Here is an 18,567-nt window from a genome sequence, read left to right on the forward strand (position 1 = left end):
TTAGGTTTTTCTATCTTCTCCATTTCTTCTCTAACATGTAGATATATGAATGACAAGATGAAAGTTGAAATCCAGACTATTCCACAGCAGAAAACAATGCTATGAAACCACATAATAATGTCCATCATGTCTCCTATTATGTCCACTTGATGAGGACATGAGGTTGGTTGTGATACCTCTCAAGCACATTAACCACTGATTGTGAAATAAAAGGGAATAATATAAATTTATGCCACCTCTCAGGTTTATACCAGATATGTATTACGGAATGGACTTCTAATTGGGACTTGCACATCTACACTTATGTGCAATGAAGGACGCCGTGTTGGGTTTGCACATCATTGTCTATTACATACGGCTCTGCCATATTACAAATAAAATGTTATGGTTCCAAAACAGGAGGCTGTGAGTGTTTGTCAGACCCCAGAGGTGTTTGGGCTCTTGTGTGTCTGAGTTCTTGACAGTAGTGTAGGGGCCCTGATGGTGAACCTGCCTCCATTATACATAATGAAAGGTGGAAAAGACACCATTAAGAAAATAGGAGAATTTCTAACAATATAAGAGAGAAGATGGCAACCTAAGGACTTGGACTCATTGCTGATGGTTTTATTATAGGGGATTTATATAAATGATATCACTTTTTGGGTGGAGATGATGGAATAAATCTTCTATTATTATGGAGATGATGTTATCAGTGGGCACTTTTCATATATCACTTATAGATTATTATTGTTATATGGTAGTGATAAGATCTTCTGAGCTGTTGATAAAACCAATGTGTAGTGTGACTAGAAGAGCCCCACATTCTCATTCTATCTAGAACTTCGGCTCCTATGTCATTCTAGTTATTACATGATGTACTCCTACCTGTGCTATCAGTCCCTGAGCAGTTCTTGGCTGTTCCTGGCCATCTTTTTCACTTCTTTTTCTTTCGTCCTCTTCATTTTCTATATGCTTTGTTTTCTTGTTTGCCTTCATTTTATGAGATTGTCAGATTTGCAGAAAATAAAATCCAAATCCAACTGCAGTGAGATACAGCAAGTACTCGCATGTAACTCTTGCGGGCAGTAGACCGCACTTTCAGTGTATCATTTGCAGGGATCTGTTTCTTCCCCTCGCTGTTGGGGTTCCTCTTCTCTCTCTACACAGCCCCCATTGGACAAACCCTCACCAGATTTGGCTTCCAGTACCATCTTTATGCTGATGACACCCAATTATACACATCTTATAATACATAATAATACATTTTATTTATATAGCGCCAACATATTCCGCAGCGCTGTACAATTTGTAGGGTTAAAATACAGACAGATACATTACAAAGAGAATCATTTCACACAATGGGACTGAGGGCCCTGCTCGCAAGAGCTTACAATCTATGAGGTAGAGGGGGTGACACAAGAGGTAGCAGGGGCGGCATTACTTATACAGGGGTCAGACACTTCTGTAATAGAGGTGACTGTCATTACACAAACATAAAACTTTATGAGCCGTCACCAGTCGTGTCCTGTAACATGTGGATGGAGCTTGGACCTATAAAGTTATCCTGAGATGACATCATATCATGTGGGGTAATGTGGGAGCGGGGACAGAGGAGGGTTAAGGGTTTACGTTAGACATTGTGATAGGCTTGTCTGAAAAGATGCGTCTTTAGTTTGAGTTTGAAACTGTAGAAATTGGGAATTAATCTGATTGTCCGGGGTAGAGCATTCCAGAGAAGTGGTGCAGCTCGGGAGAAGTCTTGTATACGAGCATGGGAGGTTCTGATAATAGAGGATGTAAGTGTTAGGTCATTGAGTGAGCGGAGAGCACGGGTTGGGCGGTAGACAGAGATGAGGGAGGAAATGTAGGGAGGTGCGGCATTATGGAGAGCCTTGTGGATGAGTGTGATAACTTTATATTTTATTCTATATTGAATAGGCAGCCAATGTAGTGACTGGCACAGACCAGAGGCATCACTGTAGCGTCTAGCCTGATAGATGAGCCTGGCCGCTGCATTCAGAATAGATTGTAGAGGGGAGAGTTTAGTAAGGGGAAGACCGATTAGTAAGGAGTTACAGTAGTCAAGGCGAGAATGAATCAGAGAGACAATAAGTGTCTTTAGTGTATCTCTGGTAAGGAAAGGGCGTATTCTGGAGATGTTTTTGAGGTGGAGGTGACATGAACGTGCAAGTGATTCAACATGAGGGGTGAAGGAAAGGTCTGCGTCAAACATAACCCCGAGGCAGCGGGCCTGCTGCCTAGGAGTTATAGTAAGGCCTGAGACTGCAATGGATATATCAGGGACAGATCTATTAGATGGTGGAAACAGTAGTAGTTCAGTCTTGGAGAGATTTAGTTTCAGATAGAGAGGACATGATATTTGAGACAGCAGAGAGACAGTCACTGGTGTTCTGTATGAGTGCAGGGGTGATGTCACGGGAAGATGTGTATAATTGGGTGTCATCAGCATAAAGATGGTACCTGAAGCCAAATCTGGCAATGGTTTGTCCAATGGGGGCTGTGTAGAGAGAGAAGAGCAGGGGGCCTAGGACCGAGCCCTGAGGAACCCCAACAGCAAGGGAAAGAGGGGAGGAAACAGAGCCCGCAAATGATACACTGAAGGTGCGATCTGAGAGATAAGAGGAGAACCAGGAGAGCGCCGTGTTATTGAGACCAACTGAGCGGAGCCTATTGAGGAGGAGATGATGGTCAACAGTGTCAAAAGCTGCAGAGAGGTCCAGAAGAATAAGAAGAGAGAAGTCGCCATTGGATTTAGCCATTAGGAGATCATTGGAGACTTTTGTGAGAGCCGTTTCAGTAGAGTGCAGAGCGCGGAAGCCAGATTGTAAGGGGTCAAGCAGAGAGTTAGCAGAGAGATAGCGGATTAAACGAGAATAGACCAGGTGTTCCAAGAGTTTAGAGATGAAAGGGAGGTTAGAGACAGGTCGATAGTTAGCAGCACAGGATGGGTCCAGGGAGGGTTTTTTCAATAGCGGGGTTATAACAGCATGCTTGAAGGAGGATGGGAAGATTCCAGAAGAGAGAGAGAGGTTAAATATTTTAGTAAGGTAAGTAGTGACAGCAGGCGACAGAGATTGGAGAAGGTGTGAGGGGAAGGGGTCACTGCTGCAGGTTGTAGGGCGAGATGAAGAAAGTAGTTGGGAGACTTCCTCTTCTGTAACGGGTTCAAAAGATGAGAATGGACAGTCTGAAGTGCGGTTGGTGAGGGGATCCTTGCTATGGTAGGAGGTGGGATCAATGCCACCTGCGGCTTGGGCAGTGATTTCCTGACGGATCTTATCAATTTTAGCATGGAAATACGTGGCCAGGTCATCAGCACTAAGGTCTGTGAATGGCGTCTGCACCTTGGGTGTGAGTAAGGAGTGAAAAGTTTCAAAAAGCCTTTTAGGATTGTTGGAGAGAGAAGAGATGAGGGTGGTGAAATAGTCTTGCTTGGCGAGGTGAAGGGCAGAACTATATGTTTTAAGCATAAACTTGAAGTGGAGGAAATCTGCAGGTGAGCGTGATTTTCTCCAGAGACGTTCGGCACACCTAGAGCAGCGCTGAAGAAATAGTGTTTGTGGCGTGTGCCAGGGCTGCTGCCTCCTACGTGGGACTTTACGAGTGGAGGGGGGAGCCATCTCATCCAATGCATCTTCCCGTGACCTCACCCCTGCACTCATACAGAACACCAGTGACTGTCTTTCTGCTGTCTCAAATATCATCTCTTCGCTCTATCTGAAACTAAATCTCTCTAAAAGAGAGCTACTACTGTTTCCACCATCTAATAGATCTGTCCCTGATATATCCATTGCAGTTTCAGGCCTTACTATAACTCCTAGGCAGCAGGCCCGCTGCCTAGGGGTCATGTTTGACGCAGACCTTTCCTTCACTCCCCATATTGAATCACTTGCACGCTCATGTCACCTCCACCTCAAAAACATCTCCAGAATACGCCCTTTCCTTACCAGAGATACATTAAAGACACTTATTGTCTCTTTGATTCATTCTCGCCTTGACTACTGTAACTCCTTACTAATCGGTCTTCCCCTTACTAAACTCTCCCCTCTACAATCTATTCTGAGTGCAGCGGCCAGGCTCATCTATCAGTCTAGACGCTACAGCGATACCTCTGGTCTGTGCCAGTCACTACACTGGCTGCCTATTCATTATAGAATCCTATTAATATTATAAATGTGAAATGTTTGTGAGTTTGTGGGTTTGTGACTTTGGATGTTCGGATGTTTGGCGGTCAATCACGCAAAAACCGCTCCACCGATTTGGCTGAAATTTTCCACAAACATAGTCACTACACTCGATTGCGCAATAGGCTACTTTTTGTCACAATAGCGCACATACGTTTTTCCCAGGACCCCCACAAAATCCAAAAACACATCACAATCTCTGCAATCTCACACACTGTGGACCATAGCAAGCCACAAAATTCATATTACCCTCTACAGCAGAGGTCAGCAACCCCTGGTACACATGCCAAGAGTGGCACTCCTGCCATATTTCACTGGCATGCCAGCAGCACAGGACCTGCAAGAGTTAAATGAAGTCTCTGCTAGAGCTGAGGCATAAGGACACTCCCCTTTGAGAGGTGTGCAGGAAACCCAGGGGGTGGAGCTTAATCGCTCAAGTCTCTGCCTGCCTGCTATAGTGATAGCTCCTGCAGAAGCTGCTAGCAAACTGAAAGTAAGAAACACACAGCTCCCTTCCTTTAGTTCCTATTCTCATTAATATCAGGCATTTGGGGTTATTAGTTTAGTGTTAGTAACTCCATGTACCTCACATTAATAGGATTAACCATCGTGTCCCTCATATTAACCCCTGTGTGCCCCATATAAAGGTTACTAATATGTGAGACATATGGAGGGACTAATAAAAGACCTCAGTAATGAAGATACTTAATTATTACCTCCAAGTCTCTCACATATCAGTAGCTAGAGATGAGCGAGTACTGTTGGGATCAGCCGATCCGAACAGCACGCTCCATAGAAATGAATGGACGCACCTGGTACTTCCGCTTGGATGTAGCCGGCGCGCTTACACACCCCCCCCCCCCCCCCCCGCCGGCTACGTCCATTCATTTCTATGCGAGCGTCCTGTTCGGATCGGCTGATCCCAACAGTACTCGCTCATCTCTATCAGTAACTCTTACACAGGGGTTAATATGAGGGACATGATGGGGTCAATTGCTATTAATAAGAGGCGCATGGAGTTACTGAACTGTCATGTACAGGGCCAGACTTTATGTTGCTTGCTCAAGAGTATCCTGTGCCCAAAACTTACATGTACTGGCGCAAAATAACAACTCATACAATGTCGTATATCGAAGTATATTAACCTGAAATACCTCTATCCCAAAGACACTATGTACAGTTTCGCAGAACACCGTATAGCAGCTGAACTACAAATTACATTCAACACAAAAGTCTCACGTATTCTCAGAATTATAGCAAAAACAAGATACAAAGTTACATTTCATATCCCATCCCTTATACACAGTACTAAAACCTTACCCGCACCTGTATATACCCACTTCTACAATCACCGCAGACGAAGTCGCGGGTACCAGCTAGTAAAATATAAAGTTATCACTCTCATCCACAAGGCTCTCCATAATGCCGCACCTCCATACACTTCCTCCTTCATCTCTGTCTACCGCCCAACTCATGTTCTCCGCTCACTCAATGACCTAACACTTACATCCTCTATTATCAGAACTTCCCATGCTTGCATACAAGACTTCTCCTGAGCTGCACCACTTCTCTAGCATGCTCTATCCCAGACAATCAGATTAACTCCCAATTTCTACAGCTTCAAGTGCAAACTAAAGACACTTCTTTTCAGACAGGCCTCTCACAAATCCTAATGTAAACCCTGTACCGTCATTAGAATCCCCCAAATTTAACCCTCCTCTGTTCCAGCTCCCATATTACCCCACATGATATGATGCCATTTCAGGCTAACTATATATGTCCAAGCACCTTCCACATGTTAAAGAACACGACTGGTGACGGCTCAAAGTTTTATGTTTGTGTAATGACAGTAACTTCTATTACAAAATTGTCTGACCACTGTATAAGCAATGTCGCCCCTGTTACCTCGTGTCACCCCCTCTACTTCATAGATCGTAAGCTCTTGTGAGCAGGGCCCTCAGTCCTATCTTTCTGTCTGTATTTGAACCCTACTAATTGTACAGTGCTGCGGAATATGTTGGCGCTATATAAATAAAATTTATTATTATTATTAATAATCCAAATTGGCAGTTTTTGTCAATTTTTAACATGCCTGGAAAAAGAAAATCTAAATTTGTCACAAACAACGAGAGCTATGAAGGAGCTAGAAGTCACAGAGCTGTCCACAAGCGGAGCTGAGGGGGATCATCTACGCCAATAACACATGCATTATATGGCGTTGCAGCGAGCTGCCGGAACAATTACAGGCACGGTGTGAAGAACAACTTCAGTGCCAGGCCAGCTTGAGAGTTGCCGAAACATGCAGATCATCAACACCAACAACACGCTCATTATATGGCGTCCCCGCGAGCTACTGAGATGCCGCAACAATTACGGGCATAGCGTGAGGAACGAGTTCAGCGGCAGGCCAGCTTGACAGCTGTTGAAACGCCAGAGCAGGTGGATCATCAACACGCTCATTATATGGTGCTGAGATGCCGGAACAATCACAGACACGGTGTGAGAAACAAGTTCGGCAGCAGGACAGCTTAAGGGCTGCCAAAACGCCGAAGCAGGCAAACCATCGACGGCAGCAATTTGCTGAATATAGGCGGATCATCCACTCCAACAACCTGCAGACGAAGTCGCAGGCAGAGGCTAATATATATATATATATATATATATATATATATATATATACATATATATGTTATGCCAACTGTCTCCCCTAAGGGTTTGGAGCTGTAACAGTCATTAAAGCATTTTTGTCTACACCTGCAATTTCTCTCCACTCCTTAGTATTGATGCAGCAATTGCAAGACTGGTACTGTATATCTGGCTTGCAATATATTTTTGCACAGTGAGATTACCACTTTCAGATCAACCAGAATTAGTCGGTCTGTTGAAGCCCTGACAGTCATTATTACATCTTTTTATGAGTGCGTGTGCATCTGGTTTTCATTCACTTTTTTTTTTGCTGCATTTCTGTGGTCAATGTATCAAGTGAGGATACTCACCTCATCTCGTTATACTGTTCCACTAGGGCAGTTCACATACCATTTTATGTTGGCTTAACTTCTTTTGTCCCCATTATTCATAACTCGGTCCTGGTTGGACATAAGAGTTTGGGGTGAATTGCTATAGGTGGCCAACATTCTACATAAATTTGTCATCACTATATATATGTTTTAATACTTTCAGTAAATGTTGCCCTACTGTGTAAATTGAATAGGTTTAGACCATTACGAAACACATACACTGCTCAAAAATTAATAAAGGGAACACTCAAATAACATCCTAGATCTGAATGAATGAAATATTCTCATTGAATTCTTTGTTCTGTATAAAGTTGAATGTGATGATGACAAAATCACACAAAAATCATCAATGAAAATCAAACTTATTAACCAATGGAGGCCTGGATTTGGAGTCTCTCTCCCCTCCCCCCAAAATTAAAGTGGAAAAACACACTACAGGCTGATCCAACTTTGATATAATGTCCTTAAAACATGTCAAAATGAGGCTCAGTAGTGTGTGGGGCCTCCACGTGTTTGTAGGACCTCCTTACAACGCTTGGGCATGCTCCTGATGAGGTTGCGGATGGTCTCCTGAGGGATCTCCTCCGACACCTGGACTAAAGCATCTGCCAACTCCTAGACAGTCTGTGGTGAAACGTGACTTTGGTGGATGGAGTGAGACATGATGTCTCAGATGTGCTCAATCGGCTTCAGGTCTGGGGAACGGGCAGGCCAGTCCATAGCTTCAATTCCTTCATGTTGCAGGAACTGCTGCCACACTCCAGCCACCTGAGGTCTGGCATTGTCCTGCATTAGGAGGAACCCAGGGCCAACCGCACCAGCATATGGTCTCATAAGGGGTCTGAGGATCTCATCTCGGTACCCAATGGCAGTTAGGCTACCTCTGGGGAGCACATGGAGGGCTGTGCGGCTCTTCAAAGAAATGCCACCCCACACCATTACTACCAAAATGGTCATGCTAAAGGATGTTGCAGGCAGCAGATCGCTCTCCACAGCCTCTCCAGAATCTGTCACGTCTGCCACACTTGCTCAGTGTGAACTTGCTATCATCTATGAAGAGCACAGGGTGCCAGTGGCAAAGTCCTGGTGTTCTGTGGCAAATGCCAAGTGTTCTGCACAGTGTTGGGCTGTGGGCACAACCACCATCTGTGGATGTCGGGCCCTCATACCATCGTCATGGAGTCGGTTTCTAACTGTTTGGGCAGACATATGCAAATTCGTGGCCTGCTGGAGGTCATTGTGCAGGGCTCTGGCAGTGCTGCTCCTGTTCCTTCTTGCACAAAGGCAGAGGTCGCGGTCCTGCTGCTGGGTTGTTGCCCTCCTATATTTCTGCATCGATATTGTATATACCTAATATGTATGAACGCTTCAACCATAGAACACTATTTCATTTACAGGTTTTGAAGCGAATGTTGCATATACTGTTGTCTGTTTCACTGTAAATTATATAGTAAGATCTAACTAGTTGAATGAAATAATATATGATATACCACGTAATATTAGGTATAGTGTCATGAATTAAATAACATGTGCTACACCATGTGACACTAGATATATTATTGTAGTATCCAATCCACTGAATGAAATACCAGGTGATGTGTCATGTGATTCTTTACGGATCACATGGTAGAATTTCATTTATGTAATTTTTTTTTTCTACCATTAGGATACAGCTTTTTTCAACTGGATAGTGGAACGGATGTATGTAACGCTTTTGTACTGATATGGTTACAACCACGGAACATTATTTCATTCTTTTTTTTTTTTTAACCCCTTCCCGACCCATGTGGTACTATTACCACATGGATGTCTAGTGCTTCACGACCGATGTGGTAATAGTACCACATGGATGTAAACAATCCCCGCAGCGCAGTGCGGGTGTTCTTGGAGCAGGTGTTAGTTGTATCTGACACCTAACATCCTGCTCCATCCCCCTCCATCAGACATGAGTGCTGATTTTGGGTTTTAACCCGTTGATTGCCGTGATCAAACATGATCACGGCAAACAACGGGTTGCCCGATCTTGTAGGGATCCCCGGCACCCCCCGCTGCGAGATCGGGGGGTGCTGGTATCCCTACCATGTAGCCAGGGGTCTGATTAGTCACCCCTGGCAGTCCTGAGTCCCACTTACCTTTCTTATCCTGTGCGGGATCTCCTGAAGATAAGCTGTCCCATCCGTCTGCACAAGCCGAGCTTCACTTCCTGTTTACAGAGTGATAACGTGCAGGCTCTTACTGAAGCCTGTGACTCACTCTGTAAACAGGATCAGTGATGCAAGCTTCACTCATGAAAAACACATGAAACAGTTAAAAAAAAAAAAAAAAGTGGAAAAAAAAAAAAAAAAGTGTTTTGAAACAATTAATAAAGTTATCAAGCCCCAAAAACCCTTTTTTTCTATAGAAAATGAATTATAAAAAAAAAACCTAAAAATTAATAAAAACAATACATATTTGGTATCGCCGTGTCCGTAACAATCTGTACAATAAAACTGAAACAATATTTAATGTACACGGTGAATGACGGAAAAAAAAAACGGAAAAAACCCGCCGGAAGTAGTGATTTTTCGCCATCTCACCTTACAGAATGTGCTATAAAAAGTGATCAAAAAGTCAAATGCACCTCACAACAGTACCAATAAAAAGCACACATTGTCCCGCAAAAAATAAGCCCCCAACCAACACTGTCAACCAAAAAATAAAAATGTTACGCCTCTCAGAAGATGGCGATGCAAAAAACATTGATTTATGTCTCCAAATGTGTTTTTGTTCTGCAGAATTAGTTACGCATAAAAAAATAATATAAATGAGGTATCGCCGTAACCGTACCGACCCACAGAATAAAGATAATATGTTACTTATACTGTACGCTGCATGGCGAAAAATTTACAAGGTAAAACGCAATACCGGAATTGATTTTTTTTTTATTTAAATCCAGCAAAAAAAGAGTTAATAAAATGTATTCAGTAAGTTGTAGGCACCCAAAAATGGTGTCATTACAAAATACATCTCATCCCGCAAACAACAAGCCTTTATATGGCTGCGTCACCAGAAAAGTAAAGAAAATATAGCATCTAGTAATGCAAGAATAAAAACCCGCAAAAATCGCCAAATCATTAGAATACAACTGGCGGCGTCAGGAAGGGAATATATAAGCTGTGCGAGCGAATATCAGGGGACACCCCAGATTTAGAGCTTACGAGGGAAAATATACCAGAAGTGACCCCAAAGTGACCCCCAGAGTGACTCCCCCAATTATAGGAGCTACTGGGACCTAGTAGGAAATTTGGTGTTTGCAATGTCCTCCGCACAGCTTATATATTCACTCTTCGCCATCCGCTGTGCAGTCACGTCTGGGATACTAATACTCACTACACCCCCTGATAAATTCTTTGAGGGGTGCAGTTTTCAAACTGGGGTCACACCTTTGGGGAATCCACTTTTCTGGTACCCTACAGGCTCTACAAACATGACATGGCGTCCAGATACCAAACATCTGAATCTGCGCTCCAAAAGCCGCATCGCGCTCCTTCCCTTCTGCGCCCTGCTGTGTGCCCAAACTGCATTTTATGCCACATATATGACACATGTATGATACTGGTGCACCCCGGATAATGCACGTAATGTCATATGTGGGTATAAATTGATATTAGGGCACAGCCAGACACAGAAGGGAAGAAGGGTTATTGGGTTTTTGTAGCACAGACTTAGACGGTTTGTTTGTTTTTTTTTGGATGCCATGACACTTTTGCAGAGACCCTAAAATTGCCCTTACAGAATGGGGTCACTTCTTGGGGAATTCCAGTTCACTGGCACCTCCAGGGCTCTGCAAAAACATCATGGCACCCAGAAAGTCCCTCTAAATCTGTACCCCAAAAGCTAAAAAGCGCAGTGCTCCTTCCCTTCTGAGCCCTGCTATGTGCCCAAGCAGCAGTTTATACCTACATATATAATTTTTTGCCCCTCAGGATGGCCCACTTAATAGTTTTAGGAGTGCAGGTCTCTGACAACACGAAGTGGGTGCAACGTATTGGGCACCGAAATGGCAGATTTCTTTAAAAATTAAAATTTTCATTTTGTACATTAATTTTTGGGAAGCATTTTTAGGCTCAAAATGATAATACCCCTTTATTCATTCCTTGACAGGTGTAGTTTCTAAAATGGGGTCACTTTTGAGGGGTTTCCATTGTATTGGTACTTTAGGGGCTCTGCAAATGCGACATGGCACCAGAAAACTGCCCTCAAAAGCCAAATAGCCCTCTTTCCATTCTGAGCCCCGCCATGTTCCCATACAGCAGATTATGGCCACATATGGGGTATTGCCGTGTTCAGGAGACATTGTGTGACAAACTGGGGGGCTTTTAATTCTCTAACTACTTGTAAAAATTAAAAATATGGCGCTAAATGGACGATTTATTGGAAAAAAGTAATTTTTCATTTTCACATCTCAATGGTAAAAAAAAATCTGTGAAACACCTGTAGGGTCCAAGTGCTCACTAAACCCCTTGATAAATTCCTTGAGGGGTCTAGTTTTCAAAATGGGGTCATTTGGGGAGGGGGGTTCCACTGTTCTAGCACTTCAGGGGCTCTCCAAATGCAACATGGTGCCTGAAACAGATTTCAGCTAAATTTGCGCTCTAAAATCCCAATAGCGATCCTTCAGCTCTGGACCTTACAGTGTGCCCATACATCACTTTACATCCACATAAGGGGCATTTCTGTAGTTGGGAGAAAATGCTTGACAATTTTTGGGGTGCATTTTCTCTTTTAACCCCTTGTGGAAATGCAAAATTTGGGGTTAAAGCAACATTTTATAGCAAAAAATGTCACTTTTCCTTTTGTTGGGCCAATTCTGTTACACTCCTGTAGGGTCAAAGTGCTCACTATACCCCTTAGTAAATTCTTTGAGGGGTATAGTTTCCAAAATGGGGTCACATTTGGGGGTTTCCACTGTTTTGGCACCTTGGGAGCTCTGCAAACGGGACATGGTGCCTGAAAAGTATTGTTCCAAAATCTGGCCTACGAAATCCAATTAGCGCTCCATCCGCTCTGAGAGCGACCGTGTGCCCGTACATTAGGGTACCAGCACATATTGGGTATTGTCGTGTTCGGGAGAAATTTTGTAACAAAATGTGGGGTGCAATTTTTCCTTTAACCCCTTGTGAAGATGAAAAATTTGGGGCTACAGTGACATTTTATTATAAAAAAAAGTAATTTTTCATTTTCACATCTCAATGGTAAAAAAATCTGTGAAACACCTGTAGGGTCCAAGGGCTCACTATACCCCTTGATAAATTCCTTGAGGGGTCTAGTTTCCAAAATGGGGTGACATTTTGGGGGTTTCCACTGTTTTGGCACCTTGGGGGCTTTGCAAACGGGACATGGCGCCTGAAAAGTATTGTAGCAAAATCTGGCCTACAAAATCCAATTAGCGCTCCATCCGTTCTGAGAGCGATCGTGTGCCCGTACATTAGGGTACCAGCACATATGGGGTATTATCGTGTTCGGGAGAAATTGTGTAACAAAATGTGGGGTGCAGTTTCTCCTTTAACCCTTAGTAAATGTGTAAATTCTAGGGCTAAATGAATATATTAGTGACAGAAATTGAAAAATGTAAATTTGACCTCCATTTTGTTGTAATTGTTGTGAAATGCTGAAAGGGTTAAGAAACTTTCTAACTGCTGTTTTGGATTCTTTCAAGAGTGCAGTTTTTAGAATGGAGTGATTTTCGGGGGGTTTTATTAGAGAGGCCTTTCAAGTACCCTTCAGAACTGAACTGGTCCCTTGAAAAATGTGTTTTGGAAATTTTCTTGAAAATTTGGAAAATTACTGCTTGAATTGTAAGCCTTATAATATCTGAAAAAAATGAAAGGGTGATTAAAATTTGATTGCTACATAAATCAGAGACATGGTTAATTATATTTATGAAAAAATTTGGGTAGTATGGATTTCTATTTGAAAGGCTTGCAATTTCAAAGTTTGAAAACTGCATTTTTTTCAAAATTTTCACCAAATTTCCTATTTTTTCATAATGAAAGACAAAACATATTGACAAAAATTTACTACTGACATGAAGTACAATGTGTTACGAAAAAACAATCTCAGAATCACTTGTGTAAGTTAAAGCGTCTCAAAGTTATTGCCATTTAAAGTGACACATGTCAGTTTTGAAAAAAGAGGCCTGGTCCTCAAGTCACTTTTGAGCTGTGTCTCTATAGGGTTAAGGGACTGCTGCACATAATGTTGCATGTTTGTTTCACTATGAATAACATGGTAATGTCTAATTTTCCAAATGAGATATGTGATATATCACGTGACACTGGATACAGCAACACAATATCCAATCCCATGAATGCAATACCATGTGATGTATCATAGTATGCTTTGTACGATTCTTTTATTAGAATATAACTATATGATCACCGGAAAAATGTAGTATGTATTGTAAATATCACATATTGACCGTGCATTTTCAGGGTTATACAAGAATTTTTTTAAAAATATTTTTATGTAAATATATTGTCATCTTTCAATATTAGAAGAGGTTCATGTTAAACATATAGATGAGCTTATTCACCTTTATTGAAATCATTCAATTGTCAGGTTATTTGGAAAAATGTATTACGCATCTTATGGGCTACATACTTACCTTATTCTCTAGGGTGATGTAAGTTTACAAGAGATTCATCAAGATGAAATGATATTTCCGATACAGACTTTGCATATATTGTATAGTTTCTGTACCATGTCCTTTACATCTAACATAGTGGATGAAAAAACATATATAAAAACAAAAATTGGCTCAATCTTTAAGAGGTTATTACAAGGCATCTCACAGCCTTAATTTGGATTCATTTAAAGGGGTTGTCCCATCTCAAGGATCCTATCTATACTGCTAGTTTATGTGGATTTAAGACTTTTCCTAAATACATTGCTTAAGCAAAACTGCTTTGTTTGGCCACTAAATGAGATTATTCACGCCATTGTTTACACTGTGTTTCCATAACCACAGACCTGGAGATGATCTTATCTCTCCGCCCAAGACAATTGACGTAGCTCCCTGCTCTCAGGGAAGGGAGAGGGATCCGAGTAGTGCTCGGAGCAAGCTTGTATTTCTGAGCTGTTTATCTCCCTCTTCCAGTTATCAGGTCGCTAATTGAATTTTGCTGATAAGAGCTGAGACAGGGAGTCTGTTACCCCAGTATATAAGCACAGACCTAAAAGTGAGTATATTGCAAGCCGACTCTGTCCTGTAGCATGTATGTTATGTATGTTTAGAATTCTCATCACCTAACAAATCCAGCTCTACTACATCAGCTTCATCTTGTGCATTTTCCAGTGATACTGTGCTAATTTATTTACGACCATTCCTCATTACTTATTGCAAACATGTACTGCTATGAAGAGAGATAGCAGAGCTGGCTTTGTCTGTGAGATAGCAAGTGAAACTCCACCCACCAATTTACCGAGAAAACCAGGAAGTGAACAGAGCATACAGCCTGCAAGTTGGTGAACGGGTGAGTTGGGAACACCCCTTTAAGTTTTTAATTTTGTTTGGCAAATTTCTAGGATCAATTGGACTACTTCAAATTCGTTGGACTCCATTTACGATCGCCATTTTGTTTACTTTTCTTAAATAAATAATTGGACTGGACCGTAACCAGATCTTCCCAGTTTTTTACTAGTTAACATTAAGGGGGCATTCATACGGAGTAACGCAGCGATGATTCTGGCACGATAACTCGTGGCAGAATCAGTGCTGATAAAAAGTCTCCCATTGACTTCAATGGATTTAGTTTTCCACACGGAACACAGAGATAATGGGTTAAAAAGCCTCCCTTTGATTTCAATGTGTTCCGCACAGAAAACGAAACCCATTGAAGTCAATGGGAGTCTTTTTATCAGCACTGATTCTGCCGCGAGTTATCATGCCAGAATCAGCGCCGTGTTACTCCGTGTGAAAGCCCCCTTGATGTTAACTAGTAAAAAGGCTACCTCTAACCCTTCCATTTTAACATTAATTAGCCCCCTTAGCCCTGCCATATTAATGGATGTAGGACAGCTGTCCATTACTGAGGTCGTACTAAAGTATTAAAAAGAAAAAAAAAAAAAAAAGATTTTTTTTTTTTTTTTTTAAATTAAAGCTCCTCCTCACATCCCTTATTGACCATATTTTTAAATTTTAAAAATGACGATAGAGTTCAACGAATCCGAGCTAGTCCAAACAATCCTAGAAACATGCTAAACTAGACCAAAACAAAACAAAAATTAGTAAAAAATAAACTTCATTCTTCCTTGTGGTGTTGTTTCCATAATTCCCACCTAAGTGAACAGGACAAAAGAGCTGTGCTGTTTTTAGTAGGGCTGAAATTATGACCAGCTTGGGAAATAAGTACTACCATTTCATGGACCATCATGGTAAAAAGTGATGACAACTTACGGTTTTGAGTAGAAAAAAAAAAAAAAAAAAAATTGTAAAAGACTCAAAGGGACAAAAGAATGGATACTGATGCAACTGATATATGTGATTGTACCATACATGAATCTTTGAAAAAATAGCAACAGTATTGTAACAGATTGGGCAAGGAGTACCAGTATTTTATATCTTTACTTTATTTCTTTAGATTATTATATAAGACCATCATATTCATTAATACTCACTTATCCCTAGTAGGGCTCACAACCTAAATTCCCTTTTATAGGACTTTGAACTTTAGTAAGCAATACACATAGAATTATGCATCTGTCAAAATTAAGCGTACAACATATTTTTAAGTCTATCTTCTGATAAGTGGTTTTCTTTAAGTTATCTGCTAGATATGTGACACGTACAGAGCCAAGTGATTGGCCTGGTTAGCCAACAGCTTGTTCAATTCAGAAGAAAGTTCTTTAATATATTATTGTCACCATGGTGCAGTGTAATTGAAAATTCCATCGTGTGTATAAATAAAATCCTGTGTTCAAGGGAAACAAATACTGAAAAGAACTTATCAAAAGTGTTTCAAACAAGATTAAACTATTCAAATCAGTAATAGCTTAAACAATGGCCTGGTCAAAATAGCAATGCCTTACAACTTCTGTTTCAGAATTTTCTTCCACCAACTTCTGGCTTTGTAGAGATACTTCTTTGTTCACTTTAGAAGACAAGTCCAGAACTTGGCGCAAACTCCTGTAACAATAAATATGGAGCTAAGAAATGGACATGCAATAAAAAGTGGCATGGCTGCAATTTCATAAACTTTAAAAATTATTTTAGACATGGAAAGGCACAACAGAAATTAAAGGTGCTGCTTATCTTGTAGTCAGAGCGGTGCTTAAAAATGTTCACCTTCTTACTGAACTCCTACTGATAACTCATCTGAAACAGCTAGGTGCCGTATTTTATAAATAGAGGATTACTTGGCACAAAAGCACTAAACACATCTAATACTTAATTCTACCAAATATTCTGGTAACCTAGACAGTAGACAGACCTTTCACAAACACATCCTTAATTCTCTTTAACTGAATACCTAACACGTTGCTTTTTATGCTCACTGCATTTAGAAAAAATACAAGTTCATTCTTTCTGAGAACCATAGTAGTTTGTGTGGGTGCAAAAAATAATAATACAAGTTTGATACGCACATAATAAAGACTTATGAACCTTTTTATACTTCCATGTAATTTCAGTGAAGGTGAAATCCTGGAACAGATAGCCAATTCTAGCCCATACAGAAAATATTAAAATGGGCTTTCAAGCTAAAAATATTAATGAAGACAGGTCAATATCAGAGCAGTGGGAATCTGCCGTGCAAAAGTGGGATCGCATCGCGGTTCTTCCCGCAGCGCCTTGAACAGAATATTCAGAGCTTTCCTCTGTGGACTTTGTTACCATTATTTCTATGGGAAAGCCGCCAGCATTTCCATAGATATAATTAACATGCTGCGATTTCCAAAACCACAGCGAACACGCTGCGGATTTTAACACAAAGTAGGCATGGTATTCGCATGATTCCCATCCACTTTGCTGATACTGTATAACGCCGCAATTTTTCCGGTGGGCCCTTTATATGGATACACCTAAAAAAAATTAGATTAGGGGGATATTGTCTCTCCATAGGGAGAGACCACCATTTAGATGTGTGGAGTCTTATTAAACCATTAGCGCTGCACTGTGCAAGGCCTAATCACATTATGGAAGACAGACTTGCACATCCTCAGGGAGCGCCCTCTATTGGACTGCATGACTGAGGCACTGACTTCCTAATTACATCATGGAAGACAGATTTGCATATTCTTCCTAAATAAAATGGGAATGGTTAGTGATATCAACTTCCTGTTTGTGGCATATTAGCATATGGGAGATGGTTGGTGACCATGGCGGCCATTTTGGATCCAACTTTAGCTTTTCAATGGGAAGAGAGTCATGTGACACATCAAGCTTATTGAGATTTACACAAGAAAAAAAAATGATGGGCAGCACGGTGGCTCAGTGGTTAGCACTGCAGCCTTGCAGCGCTGGAGTCCTAGGTTCAAATCCTGCCAAGGGCAACATCTGCAAGGAGTTTGTATGTTCTCCCCGTGTTTGCGTGGGTTTCCTCCGACACGCCAAAGACATACTGATAAGGAATGTAGATTGTGAGCCCTATATGGGACAGTGACTGACAATATCTGTAAAGCGCTGCGGAATATGATGGCACTATATAAGTAAGCATAATAAATAAATGATGTGCTTGGTTTTAACATAACTTTATTCTTTCATGAGTTATTAACAATTTTCTCTTTGTTTACAGCCATATCGCAGAGGTTAACACGTGAGGAGCAGATAGAAATTGTGTTGGTGTCTGGTGAACGCAGTACCCGGGTCATTTCAGCAGATTTCAATGCAAGAAACCCTTCAATACCACTCATCTCCCATACAACAGTTAGCAAACTGCTTTCCAAATTTTGTGAAATTGCTTCAGTGTTGGATTTGTCAAAATGTGGACTCATGTAACGTGTCACTGATGAAGAAACATCAGTGGCTGTCTTAGCTTCGTTCAGCAACAGCCCACAGCATATCACTTGCCGCATGTCACTGGAGAGTGGCATCAGTCAAACATCCCTTCGAGAGATATTAGCTACTCACAAATGGCACCCTTACAAACTCCAGCATCTCAATGAGGATGTCCCACATCGGCACACTGAATTTGCAGAATGGGCAAAATAAAAACATGGAACAGGATCTTCAGTTTACACAGAACATTATGTTCAGTGATGAGGCAAACTTTTTTGTGAATGGTGAAGTTAAACAAAACCACCGCTATTGGTGTAACACTAACCTACACTGGGTAGATCCCTCCAAGACTGTTGGAACACAGAAATTGATGGTATGGGTGTGGAAT

The 18,567-nt window shown here is 41.4% G+C and overlaps 1 protein-coding gene across 1 annotated transcript in view; it reads right to left on the reverse strand.

Moving 5' to 3' along the window:
* Positions 1-16,237: 16,237 nt before the first annotated feature.
* The window catches only part of HAUS8 (HAUS augmin like complex subunit 8), a 60,276-nt gene continuing 57,946 nt past the window's right edge, over positions 16,238-18,567 (reverse strand). Inside the window, exon 11 of the mRNA XM_075281622.1 lies at positions 16,238-16,370. Coding sequence (XP_075137723.1) covers positions 16,238-16,370 — 133 coding nt within the window. The remainder of the gene's footprint in view (positions 16,371-18,567) is intronic.

The sequence above is a fragment of the Leptodactylus fuscus genome, chromosome 1 (genome assembly GCF_031893055.1).
Source record: "Leptodactylus fuscus isolate aLepFus1 chromosome 1, aLepFus1.hap2, whole genome shotgun sequence".
Lineage (NCBI taxonomy): Eukaryota > Metazoa > Chordata > Amphibia > Anura > Leptodactylidae > Leptodactylus > Leptodactylus fuscus.